The sequence below is a fragment of the Macaca thibetana genome, chromosome 4 (genome assembly GCF_024542745.1).
Source record: "Macaca thibetana thibetana isolate TM-01 chromosome 4, ASM2454274v1, whole genome shotgun sequence".
Classification (NCBI taxonomy): domain Eukaryota; kingdom Metazoa; phylum Chordata; class Mammalia; order Primates; family Cercopithecidae; genus Macaca; species Macaca thibetana.
This window is the reverse complement of record NC_065581.1, coordinates 24,267,211-24,289,926: the sequence shown is the minus strand read 5'-3', so window position 1 is coordinate 24,289,926 and position 22,716 is coordinate 24,267,211. Positions and strand designations below refer to the sequence as shown.

At 38.7% G+C, this 22,716-nt stretch overlaps 2 protein-coding genes across 4 annotated transcripts in view; one reads left to right on the top strand and one right to left on the bottom strand.

Moving 5' to 3' along the window:
- The window catches only part of ACOT13 (acyl-CoA thioesterase 13), an 812,642-nt gene that overhangs the window by 413,894 nt on the left and 376,032 nt on the right, over window positions 1-22,716 (bottom strand). The window lies entirely within an intron of this gene.
- DCDC2 (doublecortin domain containing 2) overlaps window positions 1-22,716 on the top strand; it is a 194,541-nt gene that overhangs the window by 76,944 nt on the left and 94,881 nt on the right. For both annotated transcript variants that reach the window (XM_050788232.1, XM_050788231.1), the window contains exon 7: window positions 1,941-2,103. In XM_050788232.1, coding sequence (XP_050644189.1) covers window positions 1,941-2,103 — 163 coding nt within the window. The remainder of the gene's footprint in view (window positions 1-1,940; window positions 2,104-22,716) is intronic.

The following is a 22,716-nucleotide window of genomic DNA, read 5'->3' as shown; positions in this document are numbered from 1 at the left end:
GCAGATTTGTTTATTTAATATTACTACATTTACTTTTAGACAGAAGCATAGTACAGATGTTGCATAAAGATTACACTCAATATGGTATGAGTTTGAAATGATTTTTAAGAAAAAGATTAACTCTCTGCTCTTGAAGAAAGCATTCTGATACTTATTTAACCAACACTATACATCACGCACTGTACTAGTCACTCCATAAGCCTTATCATTGCATCCTCATGCTAGACCCAAAGGCAAGTACATTAATTCCACCCAAATAATGAGGAAACTGAGGCTTAGGGAAATTAAGAGTTAGTTAGCCCATGGCCCCTTGTGTTCAGTGGCAGAGCTCTCAGCCATGTATTTGGGGTTTCTAAAACTTGCATTTTTCCCACTACCTGTAGCCTCTCACCATATACTCTCAGGTAAGTTTAGAACCTGAGCATCTGAGAGCCAAGACTGCCTTAGTAAAAGGGAGTTTCTTTTTCTTTTTCTTTTCTTTTTGTTAGAGATGGGGGTCTCACTCTGTGGCCCAGGCTGGAGTACAGTGGCATGATCACAGCACACTGCAATCTCAAACTCATGGGTTCAAGTGATCCTCCTGTGTCAGCCTCTTGAGTAGCTGGGGCTATAGGCATGCACCAGCACACCAGGCTGATTTTTAAAATTTTTAATTTTAGAGATGGAGGGTCCTGATATGTTGCTTAGGCTGGCCTCAAACTCCTGACCTCAAGTGACCCTCCCACCTCTGCCTCCTAGGTAGCTGGGACTATACTTAGGCTGGCCTCAAACTCCTGATCTCAAGTGGCCCTCCCATCTCTGCCTCCTAGGTAGCTGGGACTACGCTTAGGCTGGTGTCAAACTCCTGACTTCAAGTGATCCTCCACCTCTCCTCCTAGGTAGCTGGGACTACAGTCTGGAGCTACCATGCCTGGCAAGAGGCAGTTTCTTGCTGTAGCAGTGGCCAAGCAGAGGCTTAGTATCAGCACAGCTGTTCCTTGCAGTAGCCCCCAATGCAGTGGCTGTTATGTGGCTCCCCGGGGAATGTACTGGCCCAGTAATAAGAGCCACTGAAACTCAACCTCCCTCTTGTGTGGAGGAGTCCACTTTTGGCAGCCACAGGGTCTTCATTGTGAGAGACACATGGGGACTAGAGATAACCATGGAAGGTGTGATCACCCTGGCTGCCTTGCAGGAGTAGGGGCAAGCAGCTGCGCAGCTCCCTTAGGAACAAGTGGGGACATGTGGTCCTGAGCCTCTTGAGTCTGTGTGTTGCTCTGGATTTGCGATTCTTAGAGACCGTGGTGGTCACCAACAGACTCATTAATATTTGGAGAATTTCTACAAGCACAGTGTATGGCTGCTTGTAGGATAACATCTATACACCCATAGCGACAACTTGTTAAGAAGGTATTTGTAGATTAATTGATCACTCTGGGGGAAGTCACCAATTCTCATCCAATAGACACTGGCTGATTCTGCAGAAAGGTGCAGGAGTGAGAGGATTGTTAAGGCAGTGGATTTACAGTGGTTTTGGAGGCAGCTGCTTTGCCCCTGACTGGCTACAGGACTTTACACAAGATTTATCCTTTAAAGCCCACTTGCTCATCTACACAGTGATGTGGTAACAGTAGTGTCTATCTCACTAGCGTGAGGCTAGTGAGCTGGTAACTAGGGCTAGCATGAGGATTGAGTGAATACAATTTTATAGAATACCTGGTACATGTTAAAAAAACCCAGTGATTGTTAGCTATTATTTTTATCCTCCTTCCTCTGCTAGACCCTTTTGCCTCCAGGAAGATACATTTGGAGTTAATGTATAAAGATGGACAGTTGTAGAACCAGGACAATACACCTCCCTGCCCCTGCCCTGCTTACCAATAGTTAATGACATGTATTTACTGGGAATCTTTTTGAGAGTTCATTAGCTAGTAATAAAGGTCTAATACTTTGCCATTTAGGGAAATGATCGCCAATCTAAGTCAACAATTGGATCCAGTGACAACTCATCTCCTCAGCCCCCGAAGAGGAAAGGGAAAAGAGAAGATGTGAATTCAGAAAAACTGATGAAAGTGAAACAAAATGTAAAATTAAAGAATTCACAAGAAACCATTCCAAACAGTGGTAAGTGTATTGTTGTTATTATCTTAAGGCTGTGATACAATTTTAATTCTTAAATAGATCCATTGTTTCTCTGGGCCCACAGAAGCTATTCCTTATTTTCATATATGAGAGTTTTCAAAGAAAATTGTATTTGTATATGAGAGATGCTGCTGTTTTTATGCTTGGTTTTTATTTGCAATTAGATGTTGTGCCATGAGGATACTTGTTTTGAGATCAAATGTGTCTTGTGGTAGTCTTATTTTAAAAGTACATTTTTTTCGTCCTTTGCTCCCACTGATATTGCTTGATTAATATTTTTACCTACAACTACTATGATATTGGTCTCTTATTTGTGTGTCTGTAGCCCTTGACCACATTCATTATGATTTATTAGTCAAAGATCATCTTTCCTGAAAAGTCATTTTGTTAATTATACTGATAACCAAGAGAATACTGAACAGACATAACTTTATCAGTAAACAATAACCTATTCAGCAAAATTAGATGTAGTTTCATCTTGCACTAGCAGGTGAGAGATGGTATAAAATAAAATAAAAAATTGCATTAGTCCAAGATTTCACTGGTATGAGATAAAAGTGTGGTAGACTAAGGAAGTGTGCAATGAAAATTGTTAACTTTGATGTTAGGTTTTTGTGAAGAGGGTCGATTTTTGGTTTTATTCCCAGCGTGTTCTCAGAGTGGAGTGACGCTGGGGTGGGAATGACTGGCTGGAAAGCAGACCAGTGGGAATGGCTACTGCTCCTCTTGCCCTGAGATCCCCTCACACACACCCCCACCCCCCCTACCCGTGGAACAGTGAGGGGTGCCAGGAAGAGGACTGATGGAATCAGGTTTCAGATTAATGGGCAAAGCCCTATCTTCCACCTGGGAGCTCCAGCTTATTTCAAAGTCGATATGAAGAGTCACATTAGTATTAGAGCTAATATGAACTTCACAGCTGAGGAGACAGTTTGAACTCCTGTGAGGGTTTAGAGGAAGCTGCACAAATGATTAAAGAGTCAGAACAAAGATGCGTGAGGTGAGGTTAAAAGAACAGGCAAAATGGGTGAACCAGTTCCATAGAGAAGCGGAGGGGTCTAAATCATCAAAGACCTAAATGATGGAGACTAGCTGGAAGTCAGGAGTCCTAGATTCTCATCCCAGCTCTGCCATGGACCTTGGGCAACTCATTTAACTTTCTTTTCTTTAGCTCCATTATCTGTCTGAAAAATGTGGGTTCTTATTAAGATTTCTCTTTAAAGTTTTGATTATCTTGAAATTTGTACAGTCCTTTCCCGTGAGTAGAGAACAAGGAGGCTAGGGTGTAATACAGTCAGCAAATATTTACCGAGTGACTATTATGTGACAGGAATCAAAGAAAACAAATTAGGCCTGAAGAACATACCCTACCTTGAGCACTGAAAATGAGAGAGGCTTTAAAAAATTAATAGTTATTAGATTGTGAAGCCCCCAAAGCCCTGGGCTATGTCCTACTAGTTTTTTCTTATTCCCAGCAACTGGCACAGTCTGATAGATACGAGGCACTTAATAAGTGTTGAGTGAATGAATGATGGAAGTTTAAAAAATAGTTAATTCTGTAATATTTTAATACCCACTGTGAAACAGGACCTGTCTTAAACTTTTCATTTGTTGTTGTTGTTGTTGTTAAAAGCCTTTTATAAGATGTTACTTGCTTCTTTTCTGTGAGGTTCTTGTTAGCCTATAGAAATCCCAATCCTTACTTCCAGGGTATGTTTAAAAAGTCTTTAAATTAGGTAGTTGTCCCTTGAAAGAAAGAGAATGATCATCTTTTCAGGTTATCTCATTTGTAAAAACTTGAGAACATAAGAGGCTGTATTAACATATTCCTTGTTCATAGGAAAGTAACCTTCATTAACAAGTCAAATTATTAGCTGGGTGCAGTGGCTCATGCTTGTAATCTCAGCACTTTGGGAGGCCAAGGCGGGTAGTCGGATTGCTTGAGTTTGAGACCAGCCTGAGCAGCATAGTCAAACCCTGTCTCTACAAAACAAATACAAAAAATTAGCAGGGCATAGTGGCATACACCTGTAGTCCTAGCTACTTGGGAGGCTGAGGTGGGAAGAGCAATTGAGCCCAGGCAGCTGAGGCTGCAGTGAACCATGATCCTGCCACTGCACTCCAGCCTGTGTGACAGAATGAGACCCTGCCTGGAAAAAAAGAAAAAAAAAAATTGAGTTATTGGTAGTTTTGCTTTTGTAGAAATCCACAAGTAATTTTTAACAACATTTGTGTTGGTGGGCCTGAAAAAACGTGTTTAATATTGAAGCAAATAGTATTTTAAAAAGAAAAGGTGTACGCTTTCCTGTTCTTTTATTTTTTTCTTTAGATAATTCTGTAGTTGTTTTAGATATAATAGCCCATTTTAAGTCTACATTTTCCAATGTGGTTTTATAATGTGCGTATTACAGGTTTTTAAACCGCTGGATCTCGTGACATGAAACGCTACTGATGTCTTTTAAAGGAAGGTTTTAGGGAATGAATTTTTTTTTGTTTTTCCTCCACTAACAGGCTTGTACCACTGATCTAGAAGCATTTTGTATCTTTTCATTTGTATAGAAAGAACATATAACCTGGCAAATGAATCTTGGCTTCCAAAGACAATTTTTTTTTCCAGGAAAAATGAAAAAGGATTTTGTGCAGTTCACTAGATTAAACCGTCACTTGATAATTTTAAGCATATTAGCTTAAGTCCATACTACTGAAAATTGAGCAATTTGGTTCTTAATGGATCTCCCTGCAGATGTCTTTGACTATAGAAATTTTCCAGATTATAATATCAAAAGCCCTTCTCCCTTTCTCTCTTTAATTCAGCCTTCATATTCATTTATTATTAAAGTTGCTTTTTACTTTAATGTCATCTATTTTAGTAATTAGAACCGAGTATGTGCTTTTGAATACTCATGTTTCAAGAGGGCTCTTATTCTTTAGAAAGGTAAAAGCAATAAGAATTTGAAGCAAAATGAAAGTGAAGGGTGTAAGAACTCATAATAACGTAAAATGCAAAAATTTGGTTTTAGAGATAAAATTTACATAGCTTTTCCTACTTACAATGTATTTTAAATTTGATATTAAATAAGCTGTTTAGTTTTATTTCAAAGTGATAAATTTTAGGGTTAGGGTGAATAGCTATGATTATTTTCTAGCATATGTTAACTTGTGCAAATGTTTGATCTAGTGTTCTTATATACTATTTTCATTTTAATTAGAAAAAGACTTCATAGGTTATCTTGATTTTTTAATAATTAAAATTGTAGTCACATATTTTTTCGTTTTTGTAAAATTGATATTTACTGATTCAGTTACCAAATGCTGTACGAATGAGCAATGCTTCTATCAGTCTGTAGATGGCAACCTGGGTCTAATTTTGTTTCCTTTTTTCTTTTCATTTTCTTTTTTGACTCTGTTTCTCTCTGTAATAGTAAAGCTTAATAATTCAAGCAGAGCAGTGACATATTTCTTCAGGGAAACAAATCCCATTTTCTTTTGGTAGCCAAGATGCAAAGTAGGATTGGTTGGTGATTGATGAAGTTGGGTGTGAAATGCATTTTTAGTGTTGCATTTAAATACCAAGCTTAACTGGCCAGCACATGTTTTTGTTACACTTTCCACTTGAGTTGCAGTGCCTTGAGATACGCTTTAGAGGCTGGCAACTAGCTACATTCTCCACTATGACCAAAACAATAATGATGATTGCTTTGAAATAGCATTTTGGATGATCGATCATATCAATTGGTATTATTAATATTTGGTACATGAAAAAATGTGCTTTTAAAACCCTTGTGAACACAAGAAGTATAGTGAATTTAGGTCTCTGTAGGAATATTGAAAAGGCTACAGAGAAAATAGCCTGGTCTCTTTGACTTACATTGTATTGATAATTATAGGTACATTTTCAAGGCAAAGTATTAAAAAAGCAAAAATAAGAGTTGTATTATTTTGATGGATGTGGCTCTCTTTCACTTTGCATGAGTGGGCATGCCTGTGTGCCCACACATGGGCCAGTATTCTTTTTGTTGCAAATCCTGGCTTATTCCCAGTGTGGTTCTGTGATAGCTTCCATGAAACTTGTGATTTTTAGACTCCTGATGACTGATTGGGAGCAGGTGTGGTGCCGGCAGAAGGCTGTCTGAATATTATGACCTTGTTGGGTGACTGCCCTTGAGCAGTCATGCTCTTGAATTTCTTAATAGCTACAACCTGCACATGGTTTGCCTGCATTGCCCCAAGCATGAAGCGTTACTGCAATTCATCCTCAGAGTTATGAGGCATTGAAACTTGAGCTTCTTTGGTTCAGCCATGAATCAGTCCAGGCACTTGCATGGTTCCCAGTCACAAGAGACTCTGAAGACAAAACCGGAAGCACATTAGGAAAATGTGCTATCTCACGTGTCACCTCCTAAGGGGTATCAAATCTGGGAAGCAAGTGTGTATGAAGGCACCAAGGTGGCGTCACCAAGTGGCACACTAGTTTTGTTTAATAAGCTAAGATTTATTATTCATTGGTGTCTCTTGCCACCGTGTTCACCCTATAACAGAAATACAGGTTTTCTTTTTTCCTTAATTTGTGTAAATATAAGGGATACAAATGCAATTTTGTTACATGGATGTATTGTGTCATGGTGAAGTCTGGGTTTTTAGTGTAACCATAACTTGAATAATGTAAATTGTCCCCATGAAGTAATTTCTCATCCCTCTTCCTGCTCCCACCCTTCCACCTTTCTGAGTCTCCAGTGTCTATCATTCTACCCTCTATGTCGTGTGTACACATTATTTAGCTCTCACTAATATGTGAGAACATGTGCCATTTGAATTTACATTTCTGAGTTATTTCTATTAGGATAATGGTCTCCAGTCCCATTCACATTGCTGCAAAAGACATTTCATTTTTTTGGCCGAATAGTATTTTATTGTGTGTGTTTGTGTGTATATGTATGTGTGTATCTACATCTATATACACATACCTACAGTGTGTGTGTGTGTGTGTGTGTGTGTCTGTATACACACATTTTCTTTTTCCAGTTATCCATTAATGGACACTTAGGTTGATTCCATATCTTTGCTATTGTGAATAGTGCTGTGATAAAAATACAAGTGCAGGTGTCTTTTTGGTATAATGATTTGTTTTCCTTTGAGTAGATATCCAGTAACAAAATTGTTGAATAGGATGAAAGTTCTATTTTCAGTTCTTTGAGGAATCTCCGTGCTGTTTTCCATAGAGCTTGTACTAACGTACATTCCCACCCACAGTGTATTAGTGTTCCCCTTTCTTTGCATCCTTGCTAACATCTGTTGTTTTTTGACTTTTTCAGAATAGCCATTCTGACTGGTATAAGTTGATATCTCACTGTGGTTTTAGTGTGCATTTCTCTGATGATTAGTGATGTTGAGCATTTTTTCAAATGCTTGTTGGCCATTTGTATGTCGTCTTTTGAAAAATGTCTATTTATGTCCTTTGCCCACTTTTTAACAGGGCTCTTATTATTTTTTGTTGTTGAGTTCTTTGAGTTCCTTGTAAATTCTGGAATGAATGACAGGGAAATATAGGTTTTCTATCCCTTGGTGGATCACAACTCCCATATCAATGGCAATGTGTACTGTGGGATATATGGGTCATATTTTATTACATCAAGTACTAGTATGATAAAAATTCTTAAGATCAGCATTTTTTCACACCTTCATGATCCACAAATTGGAATGATATATTGTGCCACAAATTTCTAGTACAGTGAGAGGCCTTAGTAATTTTCTTGAGGTTTATTGTGAATTCAAATTCTATTAATAAAAGTTAGTTTCAAAATGTGCACTTTGCTATCTAGTTTAGTACTGAGAGACTGAAAAATTAAAAGCTGACTGAGTACTAGTAAGATGTATGGCTCAATTTGAGTGGAGTAAAATACTAGCCCTTTTAAGAAAAGGATTCTTTTCATATCCTGCCCTCTTAAACCTTCGTTCACTATATAGAGAGGTGCCACGAGGCAAGCATTCTTTTATAGCTGATACAGGGTTGAGACTTCTGCAGTAAATTCTTTCGGGGGTTATTTTTTCATGTACCCAGGGTTGAGTGTGAAGATGCTTTTTGTTTTCACAAGGAAAAGTTTGTGAGGTGTTGAATTACAGAGGTATTTTCAAACCTTTGGAAGATTTCATTCCAGAAATTCATTTTAAGTAGGTATTTTGATACTCAGATCACATTTTCCATGCAAGCACCCCATAAAATTCTATGTAAGCCATAATTCATCTTAATTATTACATTGTGGTGCCGATGCTGTGTAGGTTGCAATGGGTTTCCAGTGGGAAAACAAATGAGGAGTTCCGCTTCAGAATGCCAAGAACTCATGTTACCCTGTTGTCGTAGGATGCAGAGTTGCCCGAGGTTGAATTACTGGTATAGGCCAGAGCCTCGAGATCAGGGATCCAACTGGGTTTGGGTCTGAGAGGAATGCAGAGCTGGAGGAGCCAGCCCTGGAGTTACTAGGTTGAGGACACTGAGGTGTGAGCGGAGGTTCTTCTGTTAGTATGATCCTCTGCAGGAGGATTAATTTGGGATTGTCACATCTTTATTTTTTCCCCAGCTCCAGAGTTTAGCTTGCCTGCCTACCTTTTCATAGATGCTACCCATTACTTCTAAGCAGGGCCTCTTTCCTTCTTTCCATACCAGGGACTCCAACAAGTTTCACAGCCTTTCCTTAATTCTGCTGCCTCCAAAGTCAGGTTGAACCTTTCTTTTTTTCTTTTTCTTTTTTTTTTTCTTTCTTTCTTTTTTTTTTTTTTTTTTTTTTTGAGGGAGGGTCTCACTCTGTCATCCAGGCTGGAGTGCAGTGGCACCATCTTGGCTCACTGCAGTGTTGACTTCCTGGGCTCAAGTGATCCTCCCACCTCAGCCTCCCAAGTAGCTGGGACTACAGGCAGGTGCCACTACACCAGCCTCATTTTTATATTTTTGTAGAGATGGGGTTTCATCATGTCGCCCAGGCTAGTCTCAAACTCCTAAGCTCAAGTGATCCACCCGCCTTGGCCTCCCAACATGCCGGGATTACAGGTGTGAGCCACTGTGCCCTGCCAGGTCTGAACCTTTCTGTAGCTTACTACAGATAAAATGTCCATCCACCCCAGTGGTAAGTTTCTGGCATACCAAAGACTGAAGCATGATTTATCTGCTCTTCTGAAAGAAGCTGAAATTGGGTCACTCTGAGCATTTCATCCTGGAATCTGAGGAAGGGCCCACATGGAGGCCTGGTTAGGGAGGTGTCTGATGTCATGAATGTTGGTGAGATGCCTATCATAGAGGGTGACAGGGTGGAGGGAGGAGGAAGACGTAGCCATAGGGTTTATTACCTTTTCTCCCTATTCAACTCCCCGTTTCCCCTGTCAGGCCTGGGGTGATATAAAACCTGGAAAGGGCCTGGTCCTTTAGAGTATCAGCAGATCCTGGACCATAGGTCACATATAAAGGACACAGATAAATGTTCAGAGCATTCTGCACAGAGTAGTCAGCACAGGGTCAGTGTTTGTTGATGTGTGTGTGTGTGCGTGCATGTAGGTCAATTATACCTATATTGTGGTGACAATTGAAATTAAGGGCTGCAAACTGTAAGCAGTGAGTGATGGTACACTCCTGATACCCATGCTTTAGAACATCTTGGTGCTGCATTTTAATCTGATATTTTATAAGCTTCATTTACAAATACTTAGAATGGATAAACAGCACTTTCCTAGTTCAGTGAATGAGGGAGAAAAGAGGAGAAACCAGTTTACCCAGAGTCAAAGGATCCATCAATGGTTAGTGATTTCCGGACACTGCCAGACTGACACACAGCTGCTGGTTAAGAGGTGGGTGTGCCTGTGTGACTGCTTGAAAGGGGAGGTGGGGGGACAAGAGAGGGAAGCTCTCGTGTGTATGTGTTTTGACTTGTCTTCCTTCAGTGATAAAAATGTTGATATATTACGGCAGACCCTGAAGCTTAGCTGGGAGATTTTGGGGAGTTCCTGTTTGTCTCTTCTTCCACTCTCCAGTATTTCATATTAACTTTTTAAATGGGGATGATTGATTTGCATCCCTTCTATTTTCGAGGTGGTAGGAGTGAGTCATTACTAACAAGCAGTTTTTCTCTTTAGTGGTCTGATATAATAATGGGTCCTCTCTACTTTCACACATCTTAGCTGGGGACTGCCTACAGCATTTAGACCCTCTTTTCCAGGGTTTGGAGACCTTGAAGAAGGTAGATATTTTGGGGGCTTACCTCTAGTTTATTTATCAAATGACCAAATCTCATTTTTAAAAACAGTTACTTAAACATTCTAGGACTTAAGCTCTGCAACCCAAGCCTTTCTCTGTGTCTGAATTTCCTTCCCCATGTTTCATGACTTGCTAGACTTATGAGCCCCATCCCCTTTCCTAGGTTACCACTTTCATTTTTCAGTGAACATTTATTCAGTCCCTACCACGTACCCCACCCCTTGCTAATCACCAGAGTATTTCATTTTCTCTTCTTTGTTCTAATTGCTCAGCACTTACACATTTTCTTCTAATAGTCATAATTATATCTTTATATAAATTTTCTTTGGTTAAGTAGATGCAATTTACCTTTTCCCTTTCAATGACCAGACTTTATTCACTATCCCTAAATGCCAAATTATGTTGCAAGCATTGACATATTTTCCTTCTGGGTATTCACTCATTTCTTAGACCTCTGTATTAATTTTGTTCTTATGGAAAGTACTAGCACACTACTAAAGAACATAGGCCATTTCTGCTTAAATGTATTTAGTCCAATGTCTGGGACAATTACAGATTTTGTATTTTTTGTTTCAATTTCATTTACTTCTGCTTTGTTGTTATTTCTTTTAATTTTGCATTTGGTTTGCTCTTGCTTTTCTAGTTAAGATACATCATTATGGTATTTGAATTTTTTTTTTTTTTACACTTTTTTGATGTAGGCACTTGTATCTATCGTATGGCTAAATACTGCTTGGTACTATGAGATAGGGAAGGAGTATTTCCTCACTTACGTAATACCGTGGGACTCCGTTGTAGACTGTGGCCTATTTTGTATATGAACTCTATTTTTATTCTTCTCTATTGCCCTAGTTGTTTTCAAAATAAGATATAACCTTTATTGCAAATCACCATGCAGTGTGCTATCACAGTGGAGATAAAGATAAAGACGAAATATCTATAAAATACCTTTGGGCTTTGTAGGTTTAAAGCTACCCATTTATTGTTATTTTATACAATTGGATGACATTACCAAACTGTTTCTGTGAAATTGGGCAAGATTTTATTTCCTTTAAAATTACATAATAAAGTGGCCTGGCACAGTGGCTCACGCCTGTAATCCCAGCACTTTGGGAGGCCGAGGCGGGTAGATCACCTGAGGTCAGGAATTCAAGACCAGCCTGGCCAACATGGTGAAACCCCATCTCTACTAAAAATATAAAAATTAGCCGGGCATGGTGGCATGTGCCTGTAGTCCCAGCTACTCAGGAGGCTAAGGCATGAGAATCGCTTGAACCCGGGAGGCAGGGGTTGCAGTGAGCTGAGATTGCACCACTGCACTCCAGCCTGGGCAACAAGAGCTTGTGGATGGTGTTAAGCTGAAGGCTCTTACCCAGGGAGTTTACTGTCACTTCCTAAATTGGGTTCCATGGAGCAGTAGTTTCATGCACTTTTTTTTGTTTGTTTTGAGACAGAATCTCACTCTGTCACCCAGGCTGTAGTACAATGGCACGATCTCAGCTTACTGCAACCTCTGCCTCCCAGGTTTAAGTGATTCTCGTGCCTCAGCTTCCTAAGTAGCTGAGATTACAGGTGTGTGCCACCGCACCCAGCTAATTTTTGTATTTTTAGTAGAGACAGGACTTCACCACGTTGGCCAGGCTGGTCTCAGCTGATCCGCCTGCCTCAACCTCCCAAAGTGCTGGAATTACAGGCATGAGTCATCGCGCCCGGCCAATTTCATGCACTCACCACTTCTGGTAATGAGTTTCATGTTCAACTACAAATTTGGGAAATGTTGGATGATACAAAGGTAAGCCATTTTCTCTGCTACAGGATTTCTCAGAGCGTTTAGTATGGACACATTCCATGCTTTTACTTGCTTTGGATCCCTATTACTGAGGAGCATCTGGTGGGATTATTATTCTTTAGAGCACAACTTGAGAAGCATTGGGGTACTCAAATAGGCACACTGCTTCCACACATTACCTCATCATTGTAGGTCTTGGGGAATTTCTGATGAAAACTAAGCGAGACATCTTTTTGTGTGATTCTGATCAGATCAGTAGCTAGCATGAACACTGGACATTTTCTGGGTGCTTACTCTGTGCCAAGGACTAGACTGATCACTTTAAGTATACAGTGCAAGGGTTCCCTTGTGGAGTCCTCAGACCTTTGGTTCCAGCCTGCAAAGGTTGTTCTCTTGGCTGTGGCACAGGTGTTATCTTACGTTTTTCCTTTAGTGTCATTATGAAAATTCCTTTTGTGTCTTTTCTGTGGAGATCGCATTTGCAGGGGCTTTTGTATACTTATTTCTTGATTGACTCCATTTTGGCAGGACATATCCTTCAGTAATTTCTGGAGAATGGCTAGAGAAATGGTCATTATTTTCTGAGACCCAGCAAGTCTGAAAATATTTTCATCATACTTTCACATTTAACTTTTAGTTTGGATGGACATAGAATTTTTTGTTTGGGGAAACTCTCCAGGACAAAGATTTCTTGAGTAATACCCCATAAGCACAGGCAAGCAAAGCAAAAATAGACAAATGGGATCACATAAAGTTAAAAAGCTTCTGCACAGCAGAATATTTTTTTGAATAAAATAACTGGGTTGAGATGATGTCTCAATTGTAGTGTTCATTTGCATTTCTCTAATGATCAATAATGTTGAGCACCTTTTTATATACCTGTTTCTCCAATGTTTTCTTCTAGTAGTTTCATAGTTTGAGGTTTTAAATTTAAATCTTTAATCCATTTTGATTTGATTTTTGTATATGGTGAGATATCGGGGTCCAACTTCATTCTTTTGCATATGGATATCTAGTTTTCCCAGCACCATTTATTGAAGAGACTGTCCTTTCCCCAGTGTATGTTCTTGTCACCTTTGTCAAAAATGAATTTATTATAGATATATGGATTTATTTCTGGGTTCTCTATTCTGTTGCGTTGGTCTTTTTTTATTAGTCTGGCTAAAGATTTGTCAATTTTATTTCTTTTTTAAACTATTTCATTGATCTTTTGTATTTTTTGTTTCAATTTCATTTATTTCTGCTCTGTTATTTCTTTTAATTTTAGATTGGGTTTGCCCTTGCTTTTCTAGTTAAGATAAATCATTATGGTATTTATTCGAAAATTTTTTTTTTTTTTACTTTTTTGATGTAGGCACTTATATCTATCAATTTGCCTCTTAGTACTGCCTTTGCTATATCCCATACGTTTTGTTATGTTGTGTTTCCATTTTCATTTGTTTCCAGAAGTTCCTTAATTTTCTTCTTAATTTACCCATTGGTCATTTAGGAGCATGTTGTTTAGTTTCCATGTACTTGTACAGTTTCCAGAGTTCTTCTTGTTACTGATTTCTAGTTTTATTTCATTGTGTCAAAGAAGATACTTGATATGATTTCAATTTTTTGGAGTTTTTTAAAAAACTTGTTTTGTGACCTAACACATGATCTATCCTTGAGAATGATCCATGTGGTGAGAAGAATGTGTGTTATGCAGCTGTTGGATAAAGTGGTCTGTATATGTCTATTAGGCCCATTTAGTCTATTGTGCATAATAAGTCCAGTGTTTCTTTGTCGATTTTCTGTCTGGATGACATGTCCAATAATAAAAGTGGGGGTGTTGAAGTCTTCAGCTATTACTGTATTGGGGTCTGTTGATTTCTTTAATAATATTTGCTTTATATATCTGGTTGCTCCAGTATTGGTTGAGTATGTATTTTCAATTCTTACATCCTCTTACAAACCCTTTATCATTATATAATGACCTTGTCTGTCTCCCTATATAGTTTTTTTTTGTTTTTTTGGTTTTTTTTGTTTTTGTTTTTGTGGTAGAGATGAGGTTTCAGCATGTTGCCCAGGCTGGTCTTGAATTCCTGGGCTCGAGTGATCTGCCCACCTTGGTCTCCCAAAATGCTGGGATTACAGGCATGAGCCATCACACTTGGCCTCTCTTTAGAGTTTTGTCTTGAATTCTATTTTGTCTAATGTAAGTATAGGTATTTTTGCTTTTTTATGATTTCCATCTGCATTGGAATATCTTTTTGTATCCCTTTATTTTCAGTTTGTGTGTGTCTTTATAGGTGAAGTGTGTTTCTTATAGGCAACAGATTGCAAGGTCTTTTTTTCTTTTTTTTTTTTTTTAAATCCATTCGGCCACTCTTTATTGATAGTAGAGTTTAGTCTGTTTACATTTAATCTTACTATTGATACGTAAGGGCTTACTCTTGCCATTTTGTTGTTTTCTGGTTGTTTTGGATCTTCTTTTCTGTCTTTCAGCGAAGACGATTTTCTCTGGTGGTATGTTTTAATTTATTGTGTTTTGTTTTTTGTATATTTGTTGTAGGTTTTTCTGACTTGAGGTTACCATGAGGCTTGCAAATATTATCTTATGAAACCAATTAGTTTAAACAAATGACAACTTAGCACTAATTGCAAAAACTAACAAACAAGAAGGAGAAAATTAATAAAAACTCTACAGTTTAACCTCATCTTCCCCACTTTGAAACATATTATTTCTACTTATAGTTTGTTATATTGTCTATGTCTTGAAAAGTTTTTGTAGTTACTTTTGATAGGTTCACCTTTTAGTATTTCCACTGAAGATATTACCAGTTTACACATCACAATTACAGTGGTGTTATATTCTGTGTTTGCCTACTTACTATTACCAGTGAGTTTTGTACCTTCAGGTGATTTCTTAATGCTCATTAATGTCCTTTTCTTTCTGATTGAAAAACTACCTTTAGCATTTCTTATAAAACAGGTCTGGTATTGATTGATAAAATCCCTCAGCTTTTGTTTATCTGGGACAGTATTTCTCCTTCATGTTTGAAGGATACTTTGAGCTGGATAAAATTTTCTAGGATAAAAGTTTTTTTTCCCTTTAGCACTTTAAATACGTCATGCCACTCTCTCTTGGCCTGTCAGGTTGGCAATGAGAAGTTCGCTACCAGATGTATTCAAGCGCTTTGTGTGCTGTTTCTTTTCTCTTGCCGGTTTTAGGACGTTTTCTTTATCCTTGACCTTTGGGAGTTTGATTATTAAATGTCTTGAGGTCGTCTTATTTGGGTTAAATCTGCTTGGTGTTATATAATCCTCTTGTACATGAATATGGATATCTTTCTCTAAGTTTGGGAATTTCTCTATTATTAGTCTTTGAGTAAACTTTCTATTCCTGTTTCTCTCTCTACCTTTTCTTTAAGGCTAATAACTCTTAGATTTGCCCTGTAGCAGCTATTGTCTAGCTCTTGTAAATTTGCTTTGTTCTTTTAAAATTCTTTTTTGTTTTGTCTCCTCTGAGGGTATATTTTCAAATAACTTGTCTTCAAGCTAATTATTTTTTTCTGCTTGATCAGTTCTGCTATTGAGCGACTTTGATGCATTCTTCAGTATATCAAATGAATTTTTCAGCTCTAGAATTTATGTTTGATTTAAAAAAATAATTTCAATCTTGTTAAATTTATCTCATAGGATTCTGACTTTCTCCTCTGTTATCTTGACTTTCACTGGGCTTCCTCAGAACAGCTATTTTGAATTCTCTGAAAGGTCAAGTACCTGTATCACTCTGGGATTGTCACTGGTGCCTTATTTAGTTTATTTGGTGAGGTCATGTTTCTCGGGATGGTCTCAATGCTTTGGATGTTTGTTAATGTCTGGGCATTGAACTGTTAGATATTTGTTGTAGTCTTCACAGTCTTGGCTTGTTGGTACCCATTTTTCTTGAGAAGGCTTTCTAGGTATTCCAAGTGTATTATGTGTTGTAATCTAAGTCTTTGGTTACTGCAGCTGTATCTGCATTAGGTGGCACCTCAAGTCCAGTAATGCTGTGACTCTTGCAGACACATAGAAGCACTGTTTTGGTGATCTGGTGTAAGATCCAAGAGAATTCCCTGGATTACCAGGCAGAGACTCTTTTTCCCTTCTCTTACCTTCCTGCCAACAAATGGAGTCTCTCTCTCCATACTGAGCTGCCTGGATCCTGGGGGAGCGGTGACACAGGAGCCCATGTGGCCACCACCAATGGGACTGCACTGGATCAGACCTAAAGCCAGGACAACACTGGGTCTTGCCTAAGGCCCACATGCCCACTGCCTGGCTACTGCTGATATTCACTGGGAGCTAGGGCCTGGATGAGTGCATCAGGGCTCTGCCTGGCACCCTATCCTACTGTGGCTGAGCTGGTGTACAAGTTGCAGGACAAAGTCTTCTTTACTCCTCCCCCTCGTCTCCTCTAGCAGAAAGAAGAAATCTCTCCCAAAGCTGCAAGCTGCACTGCTTGGGGTTGCGGAAGGGGTGGCACAAGCACTCCCTTAGCCACCCTGGCTGGTGTTTCACTAGGTTGTGTGTACCCCAAGTCCACTGGCTTCAAGGCCAGCACAGCACCAGGGCTTTCCCAGGAGTTGCAGTCTTTGTGGTCTAGACTGCCTTTCAAGTTTATTTAAGTTTATCAAGTTTGTTTAAGCACTCTAGCAGTTTAGCCCTCAGTGATGGGGCTAGTTTGAACTCAGGTTCTGACTGCTAGGATTGGACAGGCCCCCTCTGGCTAGGGCTGGTCTAAATGTTCCTTCCACGGGCACTGGCTGAATTCTGCCCCATGTTGCTTTCTGCTGTGACAGGGCAGCAGTGAGTTACAATGCAAAATCTCACAATTACTGTGCTCTCCCTCCTCCAAACACACAGATTCTCTCTTGGTGTCACGAGGAGGCTGCTGCTGGGGGGTGGGGGTGGGGTAGTGTAGGCAATTCAAGACTGTCTTTCCTACCATATTCAGTGCCTTTCTCCTTGATATGCTGTTAAAACCAGGCTCTGTGATTGCTTACCTGATATTTGTTTTTTATGAAGGGGCTTTCTTGTATGCATAGCTGTTAATTTGGTGTTCCTGTTAGGGCAGTGGACAATTATTGCTGGAGGGTTTTATTTGGCCATCTTGCTCTGCCTCGTTTCCTGACAGAATTTTTGGTTGGAGATACTTTTCAACTGGAATTTTGAATGGGCTACTTCATTGATTGTTTATGTTAATTGCAGCTGTTAAGATGTCTGATGCCTGCTTATCTTAATTTGGGATTCACCAAAAGCTATGCTTAGTAGATAAGGAGCTGAGGAAAGGACTTGGGTGCAAGCAATTCATTTGGGAATTGACCTTGGAAAGCAGGGGCAGGTAAGACATAAGGATGAGAAAAGTCAATAAGGAGGGGTATTATTGAAAAAGTTACTCCTGTGGGCACTTAGTCCTGCTGGAACCCTATCAGAGAAATCCCATGAAACACACCTTAGAATTGTCCCATGCAGGATCAAGGAAGCTGGGATGTCTGTCTGCCGATTACCACCCTTTGCTGCTTGAGGACTTTACTTGGAGAATTACCTCCCTGGCACTTCGGCCCATCCCATACTCAGGCTGAACATGCTTCTCTGGCCAGAGAAGAGATTCAGGCAGAGAGACTCAGGAACTTGAGGTAGAAAGACCTCAAACCATATGAGAACTGTCCACCAAAGCTGCCATAGAACTTTGGCTTGGGCTAAGAAGTTACAAACCTTGTGTGCATAACATTAGTAAAAATAAAAAGAGCACTGACATCTCAGATCAAAAACAAAGGTAGAGACATTCTGTAGAGTAGTTGAACACTAAAAAAAAAAAAAAAAAAAAAAAAAGAAATTGATTTAAAATGTACTTAATGAAGGATATGGAGAAGATGTTAGCTGAGAATTCTAAAATTGTTCTTTTTGTATGAGGTGAAAATTTTGCAAACTTAAAATGAATGACTATTCTTCTGTAACTGCAGAATTGTTTAAAAGATCCAATTAAAAGAACAGACAGTTCCCATGTCAGACTAGACAAAGAATGTATTAGGAGCAAAAGGGAACAATGACTGTTTCTCTTAAGTAAAAGAATTCTGTCATTTACCCCTCACTGGTACCAGAGTTCTCAATAATTCAATCCAATTTTGGAATAAGAGGTGTGGGCTGTCATTGTTCTGGGAGACAAGAAGAGTAGCCTCTCAGGAGAAAAACTTGAAAGGAACCAATGAGCACCATCATTGACAAATGGTCTCCATATTTTCTCTGGCACTTTTTGTCCCAGCATGGTTGAGATTTATTATATTTTCAATTTGGTAAGGTTTGCTAACTAAAACAGAGTTCCAGACTTAATTAGTACAGCACTCTGTAACTTTTAGATGGATGAGTTCACCTCTTAGAAATTTTTATTTTCTGAGCAAGCCTCAGACAGAAGGGACAGAGGAATAAAGCTTCTTTGGTAACTAGATGGATATAAGGCAGCTGTTCAACTGTGAGGCAAGCTGCCTTTTTAATTTTTAGAAATTAGTTGGGAGAATAATCAAATTCTCTTTAGACTTTATTCCTACATTCACCCTGAGGTTATAATTTAGAAGCATGATTATGGTTATTTAGCATTTTTATAATAATGGAACATTAATGAATATGACTGAGAAAACACTTTTGTAAAGTAGAAAGTGCCAAAAGAGGCAGTATCTATGTAAGGAGATATGAATTGGTTGGACTGGTCTCTAAGTCAAAGACGAGGAACTTTAGTACCAGAGATGAGAAAGCCTAGAGATGAGAGGTGGGAACCAGCAACCCATTATTGATTCATGCTTCCCTAGTTAGCTGCCCCTTATAGTTTTGTGTCCTCCCCCTCCCAAGACTCAGTTGCCACTGGTCTGAAGCCAAAAGCTGAAGTTTCTTGGAAGATGATGAAAAAGTTAAAAGAAGATCAGTAGGATTGGAAAGGAGTAGAAGGAGAGAGGGAAGTAAAAAGTTAGTTGGGTAGACAGAATCGTTTCTTGTTCTAATAAAAATTTAAAAAACTAAAAATAACCTTAAGCGTTCATTCTCTTTAAGACCAGTTAGCCTCTATGTTACTCTCTTTACTCCTAAGCCCCACTGAATTTTATTGTCAGCATGGTGAGTACTGAGAGGAGAGGCATAAAAATGGGAAAATACTGGTTTGTTTTCTTCTCATGAAACTTACAGTTGAGTTGGAGACTCAGAAGTGTTTCTAAGTCAAGGTAGGATTATTGCAAGCAGCAGAATAGTTACCGAACAAGGCTTTGAGAGCACAGGGGCGAGAGGTTAAATCTGACTGCTGAGACTGGAAATTCTCTCTAGGCATAGAATTTTGAAAAAAGAAAGAAGAAGATAAAACAAGGACCAGTTTCAGAATTTAAATCTCTAATGTATTTTAAACCAAGAGCAGTTAAATGTTAACCCTTCAAATTGGAAAAGCAATTTAATTTAATATGAACAGGGGAGGGCAGAGATTGTTCAGAAATTTGCTTTATGGACAATAGACAATTGCTATTTTTGTTTTCTTTTTGATGCTCGGAAGGGTTTTCCTTGCTAGTTTAACCTTATAATGTTATTTTCATATGCTTTTTCACATTAGCTTAAAAGTTGCCACACACTCTTCTAAAAATCATAATGGTGACTGTGAATATCACTATTTACTCTAAAGACCATCACTTACTAAACAACAAAACTTTCATTTTTCCTTGTTATGTATCCCTCACTAAAAGGCCCTCGACACATTCTCAACAGCCTCTTTATAGATCTGAGCCTGGAAACACATTTCTTATATTAAGGCCCATATTTCTGACAACTTTAAATTTTTACCTTGATTTGTCACATACATCCTACATGTACAAAATTTAAAAAAATTCTGCAAACTTTGGATTCCCCCATATGCTGTTTTCTTTACATATCCCCTATCTCAGGATATCACTCAGCTAGACATCTGAGTGTGACCCATGTTAGTGGAAAGGGGGAAGAGGAGAGGAGTTCATAGTATGAAGAAAAGTTCTCCGAAAAGGAATTTCGAGGAAAGACTATTCCTGTGAACAGTTTGCAAACCAAGGAGATGCAGCCTTTAGTGCACAATGAAGATGTGTTCTAGAGAACAAAGAGAGGGTTCAGGTTTTATAGCACAAGTTCCTGCCCAAGTTCATTTATGCAAATGAAGGATTCAAACTTGCTTAGCTCCTATTGGTTGGTACAGGTGAGCCCTGATTGGTTGAGGCAGGTGATCTCTGATTGGTTGGTTCAGGTGACTCTGAGGGTCCCAAAGTTGAAAAGAATTTGAACAGTAGGTTTTCTGGGGGTTCAGAGTTATGTGTGTGACCTCTAGTCAGTAAATGGCTACTTGGCTCTATTTTAAATTTAGACCCAATGAGTCACTCGGGATTCATCTTGAAGGATTGGCTCTCTGAGGTTCACATTTGTTGACAGTAGTTTCCATGTTGTGGTGCTAATTCAGGACGTTAGCAGTCCCTGCCTTATTCCTTTCTAATCCCCTCCATGTCTCCTGTTACACCATTTTAATCCAGTTAACTTTAGAGTCATCCTAGATTTTTCCGTGCCTCATTCTTCACACCCAATCAGCTAACTTTCATTGATTCCATATTCTCAGAGTCCCTTGAATCGGGTCCTTCCTGGCCATCCCTGATTTAAGCTCCTTATCTTTAATGCAGACTACTGCAGCCTTTTTTTCAGATGGCCTTCGAGCTCCCTCCCTATCTGTCCATCAGAGCTCTGCCAGAGTGCTCTAAAAACACAAAACTTTTCTGTTGAAATTTCTTTAGAAACTTCTCACTTTCATGGCCTTTCTTTCCAACCTCAGGCTTCTTCCACAAGTCTCCCTACCTGAACATCTGGCATACAAAACATTTTTGAGTTTCTCGATCTCATGTCTTTTTTATGTCTTTTTGCAACTGTCTAGAATACCCATAACTTTATTCTCTTTAAGACTAACGGTGGCATCATCTCTTCTGTAAGATCTGTCCTGAGACTCCCAGAGTTGAGCTTTTTCTTTGCTCTGCCTCCTAGTGGGGCACAACTTTACAGCAGGTGTATCACGTTGTAATTGAACAGGTTGTTTTCATGCCCTTTCTCTCCTCTGGTCCGTGAACTCTGAGAGCCAGGACTCCTGCTTATTATTGTCCTTTTCTACTTCGTGAGCCCATGATCTGGCTTGGTTTATAACACATTGCTCTCTGAAGAGCTTGATGAGAGAATGACTGAATTTTTTCACACATTGTATACTTTTTGCCATGTTTTTATTTGAAGATTAGGCATTGCAGTCATTTATGATGATATTTCTTAATCAAGGTTAACTTGATTAAATCAGATTTGCTAATCAAACATTTTCCAGTGGCACAGAGATTAACAGGGCCTCCACCACAATGTTGAGGCAAAGTAGGTATGTATCTATGTAAGCAGAGGCATTTTATTTAAATACAAGGAGAAGTAATAGGTTAGAGAAAAGACCATTTATTTGACTTAAGAAATCAATATTAGAGCTTAGGTGCAATATATGGCTCTGTGTAGAGAAAACTGAAAAATTAATCTTGTTATAATTTTATTAAAAAGTCAACGTGGTTGAGTGGCCCCAGAACTGGTGCACTGTGCTGCCAAGATAACAGCCTTAGGAAGATACCAGTAAAAAATGGAAGCTATTAAAAGCAAACTGAGTTGATGAATTTTCCTCAATTTATAATGTAAAATTATTCTTTGTGTAGTGCTGTCTACATGATATCGGATTTTCCATTATTAGAGGATTTAAAAGCCACTTTGGACTAAAGGTTATTTACATTTCTAATTTCTCACATTATATGACGGGGCATGACTTTAAATAGTGGCCTCCCAAACATGTTTTTATAAAGGGACAATTGTTGGCTTTCTGATGAATCTTTCTTCTTTTACGTGTTTATTTTTTTCATGTACTATATTCTCTTTGGTTCCAGCTAGCAGAAATACCCAACATTTGGAGAGTCTTTTCATCTGAGCTTCCAGCTGTTTACACGGACACACACACATGCAACAGGGGCACATTTAAAAAATAAGCTATTTAACTTGATTACCTCTATAAAGAATAAAATTAGAAAAATAAAAATTTTAAGAAAATAAAAATAAGCCTTTTTTTGATATATAATGTACATATAAAAGAGTGCTTAAATCATAAGTATTTTTATGAATGTCCACAGATGAAATAGACCTAATGTAATCAACAAATAAAAAAATACAACATGTCCAGCGTCTGAGAAGCCCCTTCCTCTGCATCTTTAGTCTAGATATCACCTGAGGAAGAAAACCTTGATTCTGACTTCTATCTTCATAAACTAGATTTTCTTATTTTAAACTTTTAAAATAAAACCACATACTATGTTGCAAACTTTTATGCTTGCTTTCTTTTACTGAAAGTTATTCTTCTATTTTTTTGACCATAACAATAGTTTGTTATTCTTATATAGCAGCATGGGACTCCACGTGTGACTGTACCCTACTTTGTGCAGTCCCCAGTTGTTTGAGTTTTGTGTTGTTTCCGGTTTGGGGCTTGAATGAGTAGTGCTGCTATAAACGG